The sequence below is a fragment of the Solanum verrucosum genome, unplaced genomic scaffold (assembly GCF_900185275.1).
Source record: "Solanum verrucosum unplaced genomic scaffold, falcon-dt-bn FXZP01000235.1, whole genome shotgun sequence".
NCBI lineage: Eukaryota > Viridiplantae > Streptophyta > Magnoliopsida > Solanales > Solanaceae > Solanum > Solanum verrucosum.
This window is the reverse complement of record NW_026019948.1, coordinates 1,360,650-1,379,310: the sequence shown is the minus strand read 5'-3', so window position 1 is coordinate 1,379,310 and position 18,661 is coordinate 1,360,650. Positions and strand designations below refer to the sequence as shown.

General features: G+C 33.5%; 2 protein-coding genes across 3 annotated transcripts; one reads left to right on the top strand and one right to left on the bottom strand.

The window, feature by feature from the left end:
• Window positions 1–5,624: 5,624 nt before the first annotated feature.
• Window positions 5,625–6,455, top strand: LOC125813073 (LOB domain-containing protein 38-like). Its single transcript, XM_049492565.1, has 2 exons — window positions 5,625–5,861; window positions 5,970–6,455. The coding sequence occupies exons 1-2, from the start codon at window positions 5,678–5,680 to the stop codon at window positions 6,398–6,400; spliced, it is 615 nt and encodes a 204-aa protein (XP_049348522.1). The 5' UTR covers window positions 5,625–5,677; the 3' UTR covers window positions 6,401–6,455.
• Window positions 6,456–10,790: 4,335 nt separating this feature from the next.
• Window positions 10,791–18,270, bottom strand: LOC125812840 (QWRF motif-containing protein 2-like). Of its 2 annotated transcripts, XM_049492299.1 has the most exons (7): window positions 18,175–18,270; window positions 16,443–18,018; window positions 14,698–14,817; window positions 14,022–14,138; window positions 13,855–13,944; window positions 11,257–11,364; window positions 10,791–11,135 (listed from the first exon to the last, which is right to left on the bottom strand). In XM_049492299.1, the coding sequence occupies exons 2-7, from the start codon at window positions 17,961–17,963 to the stop codon at window positions 11,061–11,063; spliced, it is 2,031 nt and encodes a 676-aa protein (XP_049348256.1). In that variant the 5' UTR covers window positions 17,964–18,018; window positions 18,175–18,270; the 3' UTR covers window positions 10,791–11,060. The 2 variants fall into 2 exon arrangements, with proteins under 2 accessions (XP_049348256.1, XP_049348264.1); XM_049492307.1 differs by lacking the exon at window positions 18,175–18,270 and having other exon boundaries at window positions 10,818–11,135; window positions 16,443–18,164.
• Window positions 18,271–18,661: the final 391 nt, after the last annotated feature.

The window sequence follows — 18,661 nt, the reverse complement described above, 5'->3', positions numbered from 1 at the left end:
GTTGGCCATAATTTTAGTTATGATGGAACTTAAAGAGCTTGATATTAGTGCTCATCATGTGGTGAGTTTTTTTCTCTATATAGATCTTCCTTCTTGTTGATCTTTTTATTTTCAAGAAGATATCAAGCGTTCGATGATTGTATTGGGATTTTGGCTAATTTGACTTTATAATGCGTAAGATTCATTTTACTAATTAGATTTTTTCTATTTTTAATGTTCGTATTCGATATTTTAGTTAAGAGTGATGAAATTGTATTTATTCTATCATAGCCCTCGTGTCGGAAATAGTGAAATTACTTTAATAATTTAAATAGAATGATAATACATCTATTACTATTTTCATTGCAATTTTTAATACATATTGTTAGAATGGGTTAGAGTACCACATTTGTTGGAGAATGAACTGGTGGTTTATTTATATGGACTTTGGTAATCCTATTCTCAGAGTTAGTTTTTTTATGTTGGATTAGGCCCCAGATGACATATTATTACATCGTATCGGAATCAGATTCATCACTATTTGGGCTCTTGGTCCACGTTACAACTGAGCCTAAATGTGAAAGAGAGTATTAAAGTGGGTCAAAGTCTCACATTGTTTGGAAAATGGATTGAACTAGTAGTCTACTTATATGAAATTGAACAATAATTCTGCACCCATGACCTAACTTCTAAGTTAAGTTAGGCCCTAATGTCATATTTTCACTCCTATTTCATAGATGCAGTGTGAGTTTAATTTCTTTCTTTTTTATGCTATGCCTATAACATCTTTAAGTTTGGGAATGTTTGTGAATTTTTAAAGGAGAAAGTCATGAACAACCACAAGGAATAATTTTATACAGAGCTAGTGAACCAAAAAGCAAACATGTCTATATAAGAGGCCTTACCTTTAACAGATTCGTGGCTACCATCATTTAAAATTATCATAAGAAGGGAAGAATCTAGTAGTGTCTAAAAGAGTGAAGATGTTGGAGGGGTGCCCACTAAAGACTGGCAAAGGAACATAACTTTTTGGGTTCATTTGACAAAATTCTATTGCCATTTGGAGATGGTTAGGTCGGCACAGATATCACTAAAATAGTGATACGCGCTTAGAGAACCTACAAGATGGCCGGCTGAGATGTGATGACTCGTGTTCGAGTTTTTGATATGAAAAAATTCTTAGTAGAGAGCGCTTTCTTTCATATATAGCCTTATGCAGCGCAAATCTAAATTAGTCGAGTTTCAATTTCGTCTAGCAATAATTAACACTCAATTCAAAATTCAAATCTATTTTAAACAAACTCAAATTTAAAATATAAGTTCCAATAACACTAAGCATACTAATTTGACAAAATAATAATAAATCTGACAAACTCATTTTACCATCTTTAAGCTTTTCTCAAAAACCTTTATAAAAAATATTCTCTCAATGACTAGTTCCTTCTTATAATGAACTAAACCACATCGTTGCTATTGCCTTTTAATTTATATATTTTTAAATTTTTAAATTTTATGATAAGATCCCTCATGTAGTATGTGATAATAATAACCACTCTATTGGAGATGCGAAAACATACTTTTGCTTGAAGTTTGTTAATTTTTACCATCAAACTGTTTCTGTCCTAAAATACTTGTCATATTTTACTTTTTAAGCATCAAATTACATAATTTTTTATTAATATTTCAAAATGTATATTTTAACATATTGGGGTAAAAGAAGAATTGCAACTTATAATACTTTTTTATATAGTTTTTGAATATATAAAGTGTGATTTTAATATATTAGACTAATTTAATACAATTTGGCACCAAAACTTAGTTAAATTGACTATTGAAAATTACTAATATGAGACTGAAGAAGTACTTAAATGTAAGGTGATAAGTGATAACTAACCATGAATGCAAATTGCAATTAATCCCAAGATGGTTCCAATTTTGAGATCATAAGTTATTGGGCTTAGGAGATCCATCCGTCCAAAGCTGTCACTTCTACATCATTTGGTTATAATTGGGCTTAATATTTTGGGTAAGGCCTGTTCAAATTGTAAACAGTCGGTCCATCTATTATTTCACCAAACACAGTCATCAATTGATCTATCAAAGGGAAGTACTCGACTCGAGCCCAATGTTAAACCCAACCCAACAAATCACTGAAGAATTGATCTGTCAAAGGAAAATGCTCGGGTTTTTTCATCAAATGAGTTGATCTTTAATTTTGAGAAAAGAACACTTGTATTCCAAAAAGGGAAACTATTTACAAGCAGATATCCCATTACTTTCATACCCCTTGTCTTAAACTACTAATGCGCACATATATGTGTGTGTGTAATACATACTCTGATGGTATCCAAGAGGAAGAAGCAATACTTCAATGAAAACACTACTCAGTTAATCCTTGAAACCATTAGAGTATATATATACTCTGATGGCATCAAGAAGGAATATGTAGTGTTTAAGTGAAAAGACTGCTCAATTACTGCTTGATACCATCTAGAGTGTATATATACTCTGATGGTATTAAGGATGACAAAACAGTGGTTTAGTGAATAAAACAAGGGGGTCGTTGGGGAAATAGTTTGAATCGTGAACCAATCAGGATAAATAATTTGAGTTGATCCAATTTGGATAAATATTTTACATAATGAATCTAATTTGTGTAGTTTTTCCTTTAATTTTTGCTCTTTAAATGGGAGATTTCTAATTTTTGTTCTATGCAATTAGAGTTAGTCATCTATCTTTTTGTTGTTGTATATTGTAGCTAACCTTCTCCTCCTCCTCCTACTACTAACATACCATAGTGGCATTAAGAGAGGGCATACCATATGTAAATCATACTCCTACCCAGTGTAATTTCACAAGTGAATTTAGGGAGTGTATACTATATGTAAATCTTACTCCTACCTTAAAAGTTAGAAGGTAGGGAGATTGTTTTCAATAGACCCTCTATTCAAGGAAAAAAATATCAAAGCAAATCGAAAAAGAAAGAAAGTGAAGAAATCATGACAAAATACTATGACAAAGCAAATAGTTTGATATTCGAAGTACAAGAGTCAAGAGACATACAATAGATAGTAACAAAAATCAAAGACAAGATATTAAAAAAGACACCATGATTACTAATATGAAAGGATAAGCGAGATAAATGTGTTACTACCTAACATGCAAATAGTAACACTACTATTTGCACCATAAACTTGATCAAGAGGACCAAATATCTCTTCTCAAAAATGAAGTAAGCATTATGAGTTGTGATTGTCCTGTTCATAGTTGAAGTATGATAAAAGAGAACTATTCCAAGTCTCCTCAATTAGAAAAAAAAGGAATGGTGGAAGAAGGAAGCAGAATGAACCTACCAACTTAGAAAACACATCCAAGTTGATGTATTGAGTGGAATAGAAAGTTGCACCAGTAGTAAAGTACAAACAAAAGGACAATAGGATGACTCAAATGTCATCTCATGATATAAAGTAAGAAATGAAATTAAAAAAAGAAAGAATCCATTAATTTATAATCCAAATATCCAATTGTAGAGGTTGTAAATTGTGATGTTAAGTTGCGGAGGCACGCAGCCGTTCGAAAACAAACTTTGGAACATGACACGCAAGAAAAATAATAATCTATGACGCTTCATATTGCTTTTCGAAAGTTAATTGATTTTAATTTTGAATTAATTAAATTGATTTTCAAAAAATGCAACGTAATAACAATTTTTGGGATAGAGGAAATACTAATTACTTACATGTACCTTAGCTATTACACTTGGTACTACCATCGTCCTTCACTCCCTCTGCTTGAGTTGATTTTTTGATTTAAAATAAGTTATAAATATTTATATTGATATAAATTATCTTATTAAGTTTTTTAAAAATTTAATATAATATAATATTTTAAATAAATTATGAGGAAATATATGACACATAAATCAAAGAATTATTCAATTTGTACTTATTAAAAGAAACTAGTACGCAATAAATCTAGTGGTATTTTACATAACATAAAATCCTAAAACCTGCCTTTTGCTACAGCCTACAGAGAAAGGCAGGGCTCAGTAGTCTATCATTTCGAAAATAATACTTTCTTCCATTTTAAAAAGAATTACACATTTTTCTTTCTAGTTTGTTTACAAAAATATTTTTTTATATTTTAATTTCATTTTCACGTAGTATGTATAGAACCATAAGATTAAAAGTATTTTGATACATTTGACATAACTTTAGTTTATGACTAAAAGATTGATTTATTTTATTTTTCATAAATTTCGTATCAAATCAGCTCATTATTTTTGAAACAGAAGAAGTATTGTTAATACATGATTAACTATACAGTCTATACTCCTATGTTATATATATATAACATATTTACTATAATAGAAATTGAATTTCTTTTAACTTTTTTTTTAGGCTTAAGTCATCTACAACTCCTTAAAGTTGTCTGCATAGTTCACTTGGACACCTCAACTAGGACTCTTACCTATTGAACACCTAAATTGTTCAAAACATATACCTATTAAACACAAAACGCTGATATGGCGAAATAAATGTAACTCATTGCTGTTGAGCGCGTGAATGGACTTTTTTTTTAATTTTTAAAAATAAATTAGTGCTTATTTTCTTGACACTTGGCATGTATTAATTAAATAACTAAAAACTCATTTAATTAAACATTTATCTCTTTATTTATAAAAGAAAATAACCCCACACCCATGTACAAGTCCTCTTCTTCTTCTTCAACCCACCATTTTAAAGATTTCAAATTCTCTGCCTTTTGTTTTGTTCTTCTTATTTTTTTTTCATTTTTCGTTATAAACAAACTAATTGAATTTGCAAGAAGGAAAATAACCGGACCATTGGAGTTAAAAAGTTAGCCGACATTCATGCATCTCTATTTTCAATAACTCCGATCAAGCAACCATCACCATTCATTAAACTTATTAAAAATGGTATAAAAAATTGATATTCTTTTGATTTCTCTTTATCGTCGATTTTGAAATAATTTATCGACATCAATTATTTTCACAAAAATTTCAATAATCACAGAAAGAATAGAATACAATGAGTGACAGGGGAAGAAAAAAAAGGCAAAAGATTAGGTGGGTGTATTAGGGTTGGGTGAGAGATATTTTCTTTTTTGTTATTGTTAAGGAATCATGGTGGAGTGACAGAGAAAAAGATGAAGAAGAAAGGGCAATGGGTTAAATGGGGGAGAAATTTTCTTTTTTATTCTTTTTTCAATTTAATTTTTCTAGATTAATAAAGGCAGAAAATATTTTTCATTTTTCAAAATTAAAAATTTGGACCCATGTGTCACATGTCGTAATTCTGTTCGTGGTTTTTTCAAGAAAATGTGTGTGAATTACATGCACAATATTTGTAAAACTAGTTGTCATTTTATGATCAATAGATAAATATTCGTTAATATTAAAGTGTCTAATAGGTAAGAGTCCTAGTTAAGGTATCTAAATGAATTATGCGGAGGATGACTTAAAGCCTTTTTTTTTTTGTATATTTATTTCTTTATTTTTACTTTTAAAATCATCACCAACTGTATTCTACTAGGACAATAACCACACCTTCTTAACCATAGTTAGTTACTCTGTTTCTCTTTCACTTGTCTATATTATATCGCCTTCCTCATCATTTCTCTCTACCCATACACCCTAAAGCAGAAAAAAACGTGAACTCCAGAAGAAGAAGAAAAAATGAGCTGCAATGGCTGCAGAGTATTACGAAGAAGATGCAGTGATAATTGTACCTTAAGGTCTTGTTTGGATGGAATTGATGATCCTCAAGCACAGGGTAACGCTACTCTCTTCGTCTCCAAGTTTTTTGGCCGTAGCGATCTCATGTCCTTAATCGCCGCTGTTCCCCAAAATCGAAGACCTGGTATTGTTACCAAACACGCCTTACAACTTAATTTGAGTTCTGGTTTCTGAATAATTGAAAATTATTTCTATATACCTGGCTGATTTGATGAACTTTTCGTTACTGTAGATTTGTTTAAATCGCTGTTGTTCGAAGCGTGCGGGAGGACGGTGAATCCGGTGACCGGTGCGGTAGGTCTTTTATCGACGGGAAATTGGCACGTGTGTCAAAAGGCGGTGCAGACGGTTCTCGCTGGTGGAAATCTACGGCCGGTTTTCGCCGGGATTTCAACTCCGCCTTGGTTCGATGATTCCTTCAGTTGCGGCGGCGCGTGGGATATGCCAAACCAGTTCTCTAACAAATCCGAATCTACGTTCATAGACGGATCGGATCAAATCGAGGGAATGGAGTGGATAAGTTCGGAGAAGAGATGGAATACGTCGTCGTCTTTTGGTTCGGAGACTGAGTTATCGGATGTATCGCTGGGTTTGGATAGTGGATATGGATATGCAGAGGGTGTGAAAGGGGAAGAACCGAAACTTCTGAATCTCTTCGTTTGAATTTTGTTGTTTGCCATCGCAACTGAGTAAGAAAGTAGAAATATATACTTAATATTACTGTAGTAGTTTTCCAGTTGAGTTTGATATTTTGAGTTCGATCTTAGTTGGAAAATCAGTAACTGTAATGATCTAAACCTGAGTTTTTGGAGTGTCAAACTGACCATTTTTTTGGCTGAATAAACTATATATTATACTTATATTATTAATGAAATAAACATGATTTGTACTTCAATTGTGCCAATTCCGCTTGCCTCAGTTAGGATTTTATATCTCCAGTTTTTAGTCCTCATATTAATTCCATTTTATACGATCAATTCCATATACAATTCCAAGTTTACATTTCTCTCTTTGTGTTTGTAACTGTATTGTATAATTGGTATATTCGACCTAGTGGTCGATATAATAAAGTAGGAAGAGAACTATAAAATTAAGTCAGAGATTAAAAAAGCATTGAGTGTTTTTTTTCCTGCCTAAAGGCTTCGTAGATAAAGTTGATTCGATGCCTATGTTGGTACAAAGTATGAAATGAATACTTTATGGAATAATCAATCTGTTCAAGCTGACTCGAATGCTATCGTCATTAAAAAGTATGAAATAAATACTTTATGGAATAATCAATCTGTTCAAGCTGACTCGAATGCTATCGTCATTAAATCATTGTCCATATTTCAAGTAGTAACATCATCAATTTGTTACTATATCATGAAGACTTCATGTGGAAGAATAGAATTAGCTCTCGGCTCATGGAAGTTTGAGGACTTATTACACATTTCCTATCGAGCATAATTGACGTTGTGATTAAATTAAAAATTTCTTAATAAGTTCTTACGAACTTCAATTATGTCATTTTAATACCCTTTTAGTAATCACAATTTGAAAGAATTGAGTCAATTTATATTAGCTAGAATTATTAGGTTTATTCACAAATTGAAGTGTATTCTTTAGATAAAAGATTAGAGTTTACCGTCTCACACTTAATCTCATGTCTTCCACAGTTAAAGATGGAGGATTCAAATTTCATCACTAGTGTAGTCTTTTCCCTCCCCTCCTCCCTCCTCTCCGCTCCCCCGATGTAATAAAATAAATTATTTAAAATAATAAAAACTTAAAATCTCCCAAGTTGAACAAAGAGTGAACTACAATTGAGAATAATTAGACACATATCACAATCGTGGATTTATTGAAAGATTAAGCATGAGTTGTCACAATAAAGAGGCAAACATAATATCTATGAGAACTATACAAATCTTATCACTCAAAACTCAACTTACATAAAAAAAAGCTAAAGGGCTATACATTGAAGAAGGAAAGAATTCATAAGTGGAGAACATCAAATATCTATCAAATTAAAGCTCCATTAAAGGGACCAATCCTCTCATTAAACCAATAGTTAGTAAAAATGCAAATGTATACATAAGGTTCATTTATAGAAACAATCTCATTACAACCAATAGTTAGTCAAATGCAAATGTATACATAAGGTTCATTTATAGAAACAATCTCAAATCCAAGGGAAAAAAAAGAAGAAGAAAGTATGGTATTCTAATCTACTTTTACTCATTTGTTGTTATATTCTTTTCCAAGATTTTCATCCTCACAATATTTAGGAGGCACACTCCAATGTGCAAGTCGATGCGGATTTCAAAAGTAATACCCCTTCCATTTTAGGGTATGTGAAACACATTTGTTCGTTTAGAAAAAAATGACACGTTTTTAAATTTTAAAATAATTAATTTTACATTTTTCATGTCATCTTTGATAAAAATGTTATGCCGTGTTTAAGGTTATATTTCAAAAGTTTATAGCGCCATAAATGTTGTATTTTAGATCACACGTTTCAGAAAGTTTTTTTTCTTCTTAAATTTCATGTTGATTCAAATTATGTCTCATGTATTAAACAAAATGAACTTACTGTTAACATGTGATCATATATCAATGCATATACAAAATAGTTTAATTTATACTCTTGTTCTACATTATATGACACTATTTTCTTTATCAATTCATTCCAAACTTATGTTATCTTTCTATATTAGTAACAATATAATATCAAACTTTTTATTTGACCTTTAATAATACGTTTGTATATGCACACAAAAATTGTCATATATAACACAATTATTTAATTAAGTACATAATTTTATGTTTAAAAAATCTTTCTTTCTGAATTCCCGCTACCAGTCAAACTAAGCTACATAAATCAAATTAAGGGTAAAAGCAGTTTTTTTCCATCTTCCTATTGTTCATTTGGGTATGTGATAATGCAACAACCTATGTAATACTATCACCCTTCTTTGGTGCAATGAATAAGGTTATTCTTTCTTTTAATCAGAGATCTTGAATTCGAACTCTATGTATGAAATTTTTTTTGAGTAAGGAACAGTTCCTCATGAATGAGCAAATCCAAAGTAGTCGAGCTTTAATACGCGTATCAGATGAAAAATAATAATAAAAACACTATGTAATACTCAAATAATCAACAAATAACAATAATATATTATGTATAATTTCATGAATTGAGTATGAAAAGGTATAAAATATCACCAAATGACGTTAATCTTATATTTTTATATGTTGATAAGGTAGGGAAACTATTTCTGATTCACCGACGAAACAAAAGATTGGAGGAGGGGTGGGGTAGAGAGGCTTATTCAAAAGAGATGGGGAACACATCATCAAGGGTCCCACATTTTAGTTTACCACCTTCATCAGTGGAAAACCACATCACTTTTTTGTATTCGAGACAAAAGCAGATTCGCTTAGCGTTTGCCTCTCGCCGCATCCCACCCAATATTTATTTCTTTTTCTATTTTCCACAAAATACTTAACCATGGTTAACATATGTGGTTAACTCTAGAATATATTTTTTTCCCCTCTCTTCCCAAATCATCCCATTATACTATAAAACTATATATTTAAGAGACAAAATATAACCCTCAAATTAATATCAACACAATTGGTGATCAATAGGCAGAAGGAAGATTTTTTTTTTTCATTATACCAATTTTGCTGGTGCTTGAAATAATTTTATCTAGAGTCTTTTCCTTCTTTTGAAGTTTTCGATAAACAATATTTAGTTTTAGAAATAGTGACTAATCTATTGAGATGTTTTCAGGTATAACAATTATTAGGCTCATCTAAGGTATATTTACGAAAATAATAAAAAACTTAACCGTCAAGTTTTGAAAAAAAACAAACTAGCTAAGCTTGTGTCACTTTCTTACATTAAGAAAAAAGGAGATCAAGAAGTATATATGGGGCCGACACACAATAATCAAATTAAATTATAGATCAAGATATCGGATCTTAAAAAGTGGAAGAAAATAATGACATTTTTAATCGAAAAATTAATGTTTAGACCAATTGTGGTCTAGTGACTAGTAGGCAGTGGCGTAGGCACATGTATTGGACACCCTTCGTCGGAAACAAATACCGCATATACAAGTAAAATTATATACGAAGTGATTAAATAACATATTTTGGACACCCTTTGCATAATAGGTTGTTATGGCCTAGTGATTTAAGATGTCTTGAATGTATGTTTCGACATCTTTAATGAGTCAATGCTCACGTGTTCAAATCTCACATGGAACAATATTTTCCCCTTTTTAAAAAGAACTTTTGTTATTTAATTTTTGGACCCTCTTTTTGAAATTCCTTGCTCCGCCACTGCAGTAGTAGGTAAAAAAAGGATAAATTGAAATCATTTCAAACTATCCCTATTAAATGATATTTAGTATTAGGTCTTGGAAAATGATTTAAAAAATAGGTATCTAATGCTGGAGGTAGAACATGGAAAAAAAATCGTCTTTTCTTGATATGTCAAAAGTGACAAGTAAAAATGAAAATCTATTTTAGAAATAAGTGACAAGTAAAAGTGAACGGAAGGAATAGTTTAGTAAAAGTGAATAGAGAAATACAAACAAGAGTTCTAAAAAAGCTATGATCCAACATCCAGAGAGAAACAACTCAGATCGTACGTTAAGATCTCTAAGCAACATAAAAAGTGGATTCTACCTCTTAACTTGAATGCCTTTACTTTAATGAGATAATGCCATAACTTAAAGTAAACCATACACATTTTAAGTGTTTACACTTGCAAAAAGATAGGTCTAATCACTTGAATATTTCTAGCAAACATCATCAATTATGTTTGCACTCAAGACCATAACATCATAGTATTTTTTTAAAATAGTCCTCAAATAATAACTTAGTACTATCTTTTCCCTGGCTTGGTTACTAATTTCAGAATAAATTATACTAAGATCACTAGTTAGAATCGGGGTAAGTTATCCTTGCCAAAGGGTGGAATAATAGAACCGGAATTAGTTATCCTAAGATAAAAACAATAAAAATGACAAGTTTCCCACGCGTGTGCAAAGAATTTCCATTTATTACATGGACGTATATTTATATATATACACATGTGTAAAATGTTTCTGATGCTATAAACCAAAGATATAAGCTGGCTGCTATGAAACATTATAAAAGCAGCAATTTCCTACTCATGATGCATACAAAATGCAATTGCAGCAGCATTCAACAAGCCTGAATCAAGTAACTCTAGCTACACAAATCATATTACCGTCACTTTGTTTGGTTAAGAAGAGCTCCCTTTTGATGTTAGCATTTCCGTTAAGCAGTCAAAACAAGATCAGCTTTACACTTCTGTTGTTGAGCAACAAACCGCGTCTTTTATTTGTAATAAATGTGTCTTCAGGCTGCATTCCTTCACCTGTTTTACAAACTTTTGTCAGTTTACAACGATCTTTTGATATGAAGTATGATGTAGAAATGATGATTACTCGAATTGTTTTCTTCAAAAGCTTTAGGTATAGAGGGAAATCCAGGGTTACCTGTAGAGCCGTCATTGATGACAAGATATCTCTACATTGATCAAGTAAAGCACGCTCGCTAGCCACTACATCTGCAAGCTCACATACCATAGAATCCACCTGCTCTACCTGTGCACGTAATAATTAACCAATGTTAAAGAAATCCAAGTGGAAATGCACCGAGATACAAAAAGGAAATTTGGAATATTGTCTGAAAAGACAAGTTGAGTACTAGGCATAGTTTGATCAGAATCATTGAGAAATAAACAGACAATAAGAGAAGTAGGTTCCAAGTTCAAGCACTAAGCCTTTTGCTTTACTGATCCAAAGCAAGAAAAAAAAAAGAAACTGCAAGCGCTAAGGATGAAAAATTAAGAATATCAGGAACTAGTTTTGATCCCAGATGTCAACAAGATGACACAACTATTACAACGGATACCTCATAGGTCAAAGTTATGGGACAAGTAGTCATCCACAACCAGTTAGTAATAATATCACAGCAAAGACTATCTGTTGAGACTGGGAGCAGCATTTTTGCAAAGTTAGTTTTGGTAGTGTGAAGCCAGTTTATTTTAAAGTATCTAGATTCCAGTATATCAACACTTAACTCACGTAAAAAAAAATCAACGAACAAAAACAACAATATATGGTTGAAAACACATTGTGATCACTCCTAAACTCGCGACAGAGATGTTCTATCTGAGAAAATACAGCTACAAAAATGGTGGGGAAAAGAGAGCAGATAGTTTTGAAGAAAGCTTAATGCAGGAATTAATCCCTGCTGATATCATCAAAACCATGAACAGAGAACAACGATATCATGCACCAGAGAGTCGTGCAGAAGAATTCCAGCAAAGAGAGGACAGAAGATGATGCATAATTTTTTAGCAATAGGAGAGGTGCAGTTGTGGGGAACAAACTTGAAGAAATGTATTGCAACAAATAGATCGAAGATACTCAATCAAATCCAGTTGCTTCATACTCAGTTTTAGCTGCCTTTCTCCCTAGTGAGTCAATATTTACCTTAATTTATCCATAGCACTTCCTCATAAAATTACCTTCCAAAAAACTTCTACAAGCCTACACTTAGACCCCATATTGACTCTCGGAATGTTAAACTAGAAAAAAGAGTCTCTCAAAGGCCAGAAGGAAAGTGTGTATTTCCATCTCCAGTCGCTTCATACTTGGTTTTAATTGTCTTACTCCATAGCTAGTCAATATATACAACCAAGGTCCTCTGATGAGGACCTCTTTTCTTCAGTTTTGTTTCTATCTCTTCCTCGTCGTCACTTTCCCTTCTTCCTTATTATTATCACCAACCCCTTATCTTTCACCCAGAATTCATCCCATCAGACATTATCAAGACATTAAGGGTTAAGATTTTCAGATTTTAAACTGTTGGTTCTCAGTGTTAAAACATTTTCGAGGTGCACTTGTGGCGTACACCCGAGCATTTGGGGGCATGCACCTCTCACACTGGTGTCAGAATGTTGTCAATGTTGGTTCATCTAATGCATTTTTGCAATAGATAGAATACGTGATTATCGCGTGAAACAAAACACTTTCACATGTTGAAATAGATTCTCCAAGGCTTCCCTTTGGTGAGGGAATATTTACAGGATTATTAAGAATACCCCTCCCCCCCCAAAAAAAAAATACAGATATTGGATAACTTTATTCACCAAGAATTTGTGCAGATGGATAATAGTCACTAGCTAACCAACTTCATGCTAGGTCACACCCTTAGGTGCCAGGACTTTTAAGAACATTGCACAAACTTAGAAGTAGAGAAGGAATTAAAGGAAGCATCTTCTTATGATTTTCACTCCCTGGCTTCTAAAAGTCTCCTTCAAACGAATACATATAAACTTAAAGAGATAAAAAAGGAAAAAGAAGGAAGAGAAATCCCAGATAAAACAAAACTTCAAAAGTAATTTGAAATTATTCTGGCAAGTGGGCCTATTATTACATGCACCTCAGTCCTGTCATCTTTTATTTGTTCTAAATACTTGCTAAAGAAGGTTAGAATACAAGAAATCATGTTGTTGACCAGTTTAGATATTTTTTAGGAAAAATTACCTAAATACACAACTTATTTTACCCTATTCTCTAAAATTTCCTACCACTTGAAAAAATTACAAAAATCCCTACTCTCTCCTATTCTCGGATACATCACGTTACGCAATGTATCAATTGGATACATCACTTTACGCGATATATCGGTCATCACTTTACGAGATGTATTGTGACATAATACATCACTTTACGCGATGCATCGGTCGGATACATCACTAAACGCGATGTATCGGGACATTGAGTGATGTATCCGAAACTGAGCGCGATGTATCAGGGTGTTGAGTGTTGTATCCGAAACAGGGACGCGATGTATTTGGACGTTTTGGGATGTATCCGGATTCCACCAAATTTAAGAGATTTTCGTAATTTGGAAAAAGTAGGAATAGGATGTAGTTAGCTCTTAACACTATGGGATTTGTGTAAAATTCCCTATTTTTTATGCATTAGATTTACCATTTCCTCATTGCAGATAAAACTCATCTTAGTCATATTAGGTGGATATGCAAATTGAGCAAGAAAAAAATACCAGAAAGAAAAAAATACCTTCGGGAGCAAAGAATACATTGAGGATCCCATTGCCTGCATCACGTCAACGGCTGAAGAAATAGCATCTTTAACATTTTGAACTTCTGCCTGCAGATGATAGAACCAGAAAATATTATTCCTGAAGTGTAATACCAAATCGTAAAAGAATGCAAGGGAATAAGTACCCTAGCTCCTTCCACAACAGGGAGACGAATAGTGCTGGCTTCCAGAGCGCATATGGTCCCTGACAATGAATTGCAATGGTCTCCATCAATCATACTCCAATTTTCCAAACATGGCCTCTGAAATGTCCAAAAAAGAGTAAGGGATAATAAGATAGACAAATCAAGTACACATTACAAATGTTAAAACACGAAATCAGACAATGAATATTTACTTTTCATTTCACAGCATATAAAAAGATAACAACCATCTTAGGCAGCGCAGGCACTCCTCAGGCGCATGATGAAGGCAAATGTGAGATGTAACAGGGAACATTATAAATGTAACTAGCAAAAGTTATTTCATTCAACAATATAATGTTATCTACAGCAAAATGACCAAATAGTATGCATTTCTCATGTATTAACTGTCATAATTTCTGTTTCATAGCTCCCCCCTCAACCCTCAGGCCTTCAGTTTTCTTCCTACACATCATATAGACTTTTAACCTCGTGTACTCTTGTTTCTTGTTTGTTCTTTTCAAATACATACATGATTTGTTTATCAAGTATCTGTACTATCACATTGATGCATGTGTATTTAAAAGAATATCTTTTGATGTGTAAGATGTGTATATAAACATATGCAAAATAATTTGGTTTGAGGCAGAACAGCAGAAGAACTGAAAAGAGGGCTTACTTGTCCTTTGAGGATGGAATGCAGCTTCACATTTTTCCGCAGCAGCTGCAGCTGAATTCTTTTGGACTTCACAGAATGCCGCAATTTTAAAGTAGTCAACCAAGCATTGTACAAGGTCCTCTGGTAAACGGAAAATTTCAGATTAGTGGCACGAAATTTCCACAGCATTCTAGTCTATAGTTATACCACAGCTGTCAGTTTACACTATTAATTCATGGGTAGAAAAAACTTGCAGCCAGTTTATGCATCAATTTTAGTGAGTATAATTGTAAGAGGAGTATTAGGAAAAACTAAGGCAGCAGGTCGGTTAATAGTTTCAATTTTACTTGATGATAAATTATTGGTACACCTTTTTTACAGTTTTTATTCTGATATTTGAACTTTGGTTTTATCACCTTTTTAAGAACGATAAGTAATGTTTATTACATATTATGGTAAGGATGTTATTATTTCATTTAGACATCGAACTATGGTCTGTTCCAATTCAGTACCTGTAAATTTCATGGACAACCACTTAAGGGTGTGTTCACCAGCGCCCATTACATAGATAAGTTCATCACATTAAACATGTCTTCTCCTTTCAACTATACATATCAACATCAATTGGAACATGCATGAGGTTTTACGGCTTAGTGAAGTTAATGTGTATAAATAAAGGAGGTAACATATTTTAAGTGCTTAATTTATTTTTGTAATGAGCACTTGAGAACACGTGCAAAAGCTTTTTTAAAATTTTGAGTTGAAAATATCTAATAGGAACACTTTGTTATATGTTTGGATGGTCAATCGAGATATTATATGTTTAGAGGCTCAATCGAGATATGACATAGTTCGAGTGTCTAGATGAAATTTACTGGCAAGTGAAAACTTTTATATCTTAGATTTCTATTAATATACATAAAACAGGTCTAATTAACAATAAAATATCAAGTAAAGAAACAACACATATCATGTATTTATTCTTTGAAATGGATTGGAGTTTACACCAAGTATATAACTACCGGTGGATTATTCATCATATCATGCAAAACTTGAATAGGAACTAACACTCAAGTAAGAAATATTAGATTATAAAGACAGATATATCTATTATCCCATTCAAGCATGTAAATTGAACAGTATATTGAACATGTCCAATTAACCATAAAAAGTTCAAGTAAAAAAGAGCAACAAGCATCATATATTTATTATCCTGTTCAAACCGCAGGTTGAGGGATTCCTATATCTACTTGATGAGTGAAACAGAAATGCAAACCTCCAAAAGTTTTAGTCTATTGCTATTTCTTAATGCAATTCATCTAAGCCATGAAAAAATTCCTCATACCCTCCTCACTCGTTTTGATCCCAGATGTCCATATATATATATATATATATATATATATATATATATATATATATATATATATTGCATTTCTATTGTGGCTACTTTTCATTTCTATATAAGGAATATACATAATGCGTTTTTATTATGGCAACTTTTCATTTCTCTAATTACACTTTACTCTTAATAAGGCGGGATGGGTGTGTGTACTATCTGACCCCAACTAATTTAGGATTGAGCCATAGTTGATTGATTTATTTCATTTCCACAAATAACATTCACTACAAAGGTTCGCAAGGGATAGTAAAATCCAAGATGATGTTTCCTTAGCAATGTCTTTGTACTGTCGAACAAAAAAGAACTTGTATATGAACTATGTCATCAGTAACACTTAGAGAGTTAGTAGCATTTTAAAAAGTTTTACCTCGGCTGTTGTTGTCTGTGCCCTTAGAGCAGCTTCTGCTTGTGCATTGACAAATCGCCATTGCAGGTTCCGATTATATAGAAGCCTTAACTCATGTGCATCAACTATCCGGTTTTCCCCTACCTTCCCTCTTCTTGCATCAGCAGCAAAACTCAAAATTGAGGGCATGATGCATGAATTATTAGATATTGAAACCATGGAACCATTTGTTCTTGTAGGACTTGGCATCCCTCTTAAAGGAGTATTAGCAGATGGTGTCAATGCCTTACTTGGTGATGCTGGTCTTAGACCCCCTCGAAGAGGAGACACTAGACCTCTAGAAGCTGGGACAACCCAGGGTGATGTTCTAGGGTTATCAATCAGAAACTTCTTGTTTCCCATTTGCTTAGAAGAAGGCGCTGTTTTCAAATTGCCATTGTCCATAGAAGAACCAAGTTCTGGCCCTCGTCTGATTCTGTTGTTAGTCTCTTGCCAAAACCTAGCAGGCACAACTATACCACGGGGACCTCCTTTTCCATGAGTAACAGTCGGACCATCATGGACACCTGAAGTACTCCCTGAGGAGACACTTTCACTATCTGAAGCCAATGCATCAGCAGACATAGCTGATCCATAAGCTGACTTCATATCGACCTCACCATTATCACTTTGAGGTTTCAATCCAGCTTCAATTCTAGCTCTATGATATATATCAATCACCGACTTCATTGACGAACTAGTGACACTTCCGGATCCAAATTTAGGCTTGTCAATAGAACCACAATCCATGCTTTGTGTCAGAAAACTTGAATTCAGTGACTTTGACCTCCCTGGCCACCTATGCTGATCACTTGTCTTGACATTCTCAGTCCGATCTCTCGCTGGTGTGCTCAATTCCGCCGCAACTTTACTCCTCTCCGGTGTAAAAAATTCCGCCGTAGCTTTCTTCCTCTCCGGCGTGACAAATTCCGCAGTAACCTTCCTCCTCTCCGGCCTGACAAATTCCGCAGTAACTTTCCTCCTCTCCGGCGTACCCTTCCTCACACTTCCAATATTGTTCGTCGCAGGAGGGGGTTTTGCCTTACTAACAGGTATAGAGAAAGACTGACCTTGAAAGGAAACGGATAAACTCCTACTGGAATTCAACAGCTGCTTCGCCGCAGCAGACTTCTCCGTAGACGCTGGCGTCACCGGTCGTCTCCGGTCCACCGACTGGGACCGTTTAACTGAACCGGAATTCTGAACCGGCGTTGCAGCAGGTCGAACCGTCCTAGTCCCCATCGGCGATGGAGTCCTCAGTGAGGCAATCGAATTAGACGATGAAGAGTAAGTAGTGGAAGTATTCGAAGACGACGTTGTTGAGACAGAAGATGAAGAAGAAGTCGAAAGGTACCTAGAAGTAACCTCTCTAGATTTCGGTTTTCTAGAAGGTCCATTCTGAGCTTCTGAAGGCAACAATGGCGGCCTTTTCGGATTCTGATAACTCAAACCATTAGATGTGACCTTCTGATTGGGTTTTGTTGTTGATACTGCAGCCACCATTGCCACTTCTCACAATTCTTCACATCTCTCCGAAAAAATCACTCTCTCAAAAACCCTAATTCACCAGAAATTCAGCTGAATTTATAGAGTAATAAAGTGCAAAATACAAAGAGATTACTACTACAATCTGAAATTAGTAGTATATGTATTAATAATGCCTGTATTAATGTAGAGATTTTTTACTTTGTAATTTCTAGAGAGAGAAACAGACCGGAAAATATGACCGTTACGAACGCCGGCGAAAAATATACGCGGAGGAGAGAGAAAGTGGGACCTGAAGGAAATATTTGTGAGCATAACTGTCGTCCCCCACTGCGTTTTCGATGTGATTAAAAAAAAGGCAATGCATTAAGAACTTGTACTGGTACTCTTAATAGTTGTGCCCTCAACTTGAAGATAACTAAATGGTAAAGTACACTAAACACATTGATGAGAACTTGTATTTTTGGCAAGGAAGTCTCGGAGCAATGATAAATTTATCTTGACATGATCTATAGATCATGATTAGAGCTTGTTGAAACTCGTTATTAATATTTTCATTAGAATAGATGGTTAACATAACACTTTTTGAGATATAGTCTTTTTTGAACTCTGCTAATATAGAATGTTTGTGTAGTGAAATATTTTTATTTTATTTTTGTTGAATCTTCGGAGAAACGTCACATTGATGACAGTTGATTTTGATACTTTAATGACAG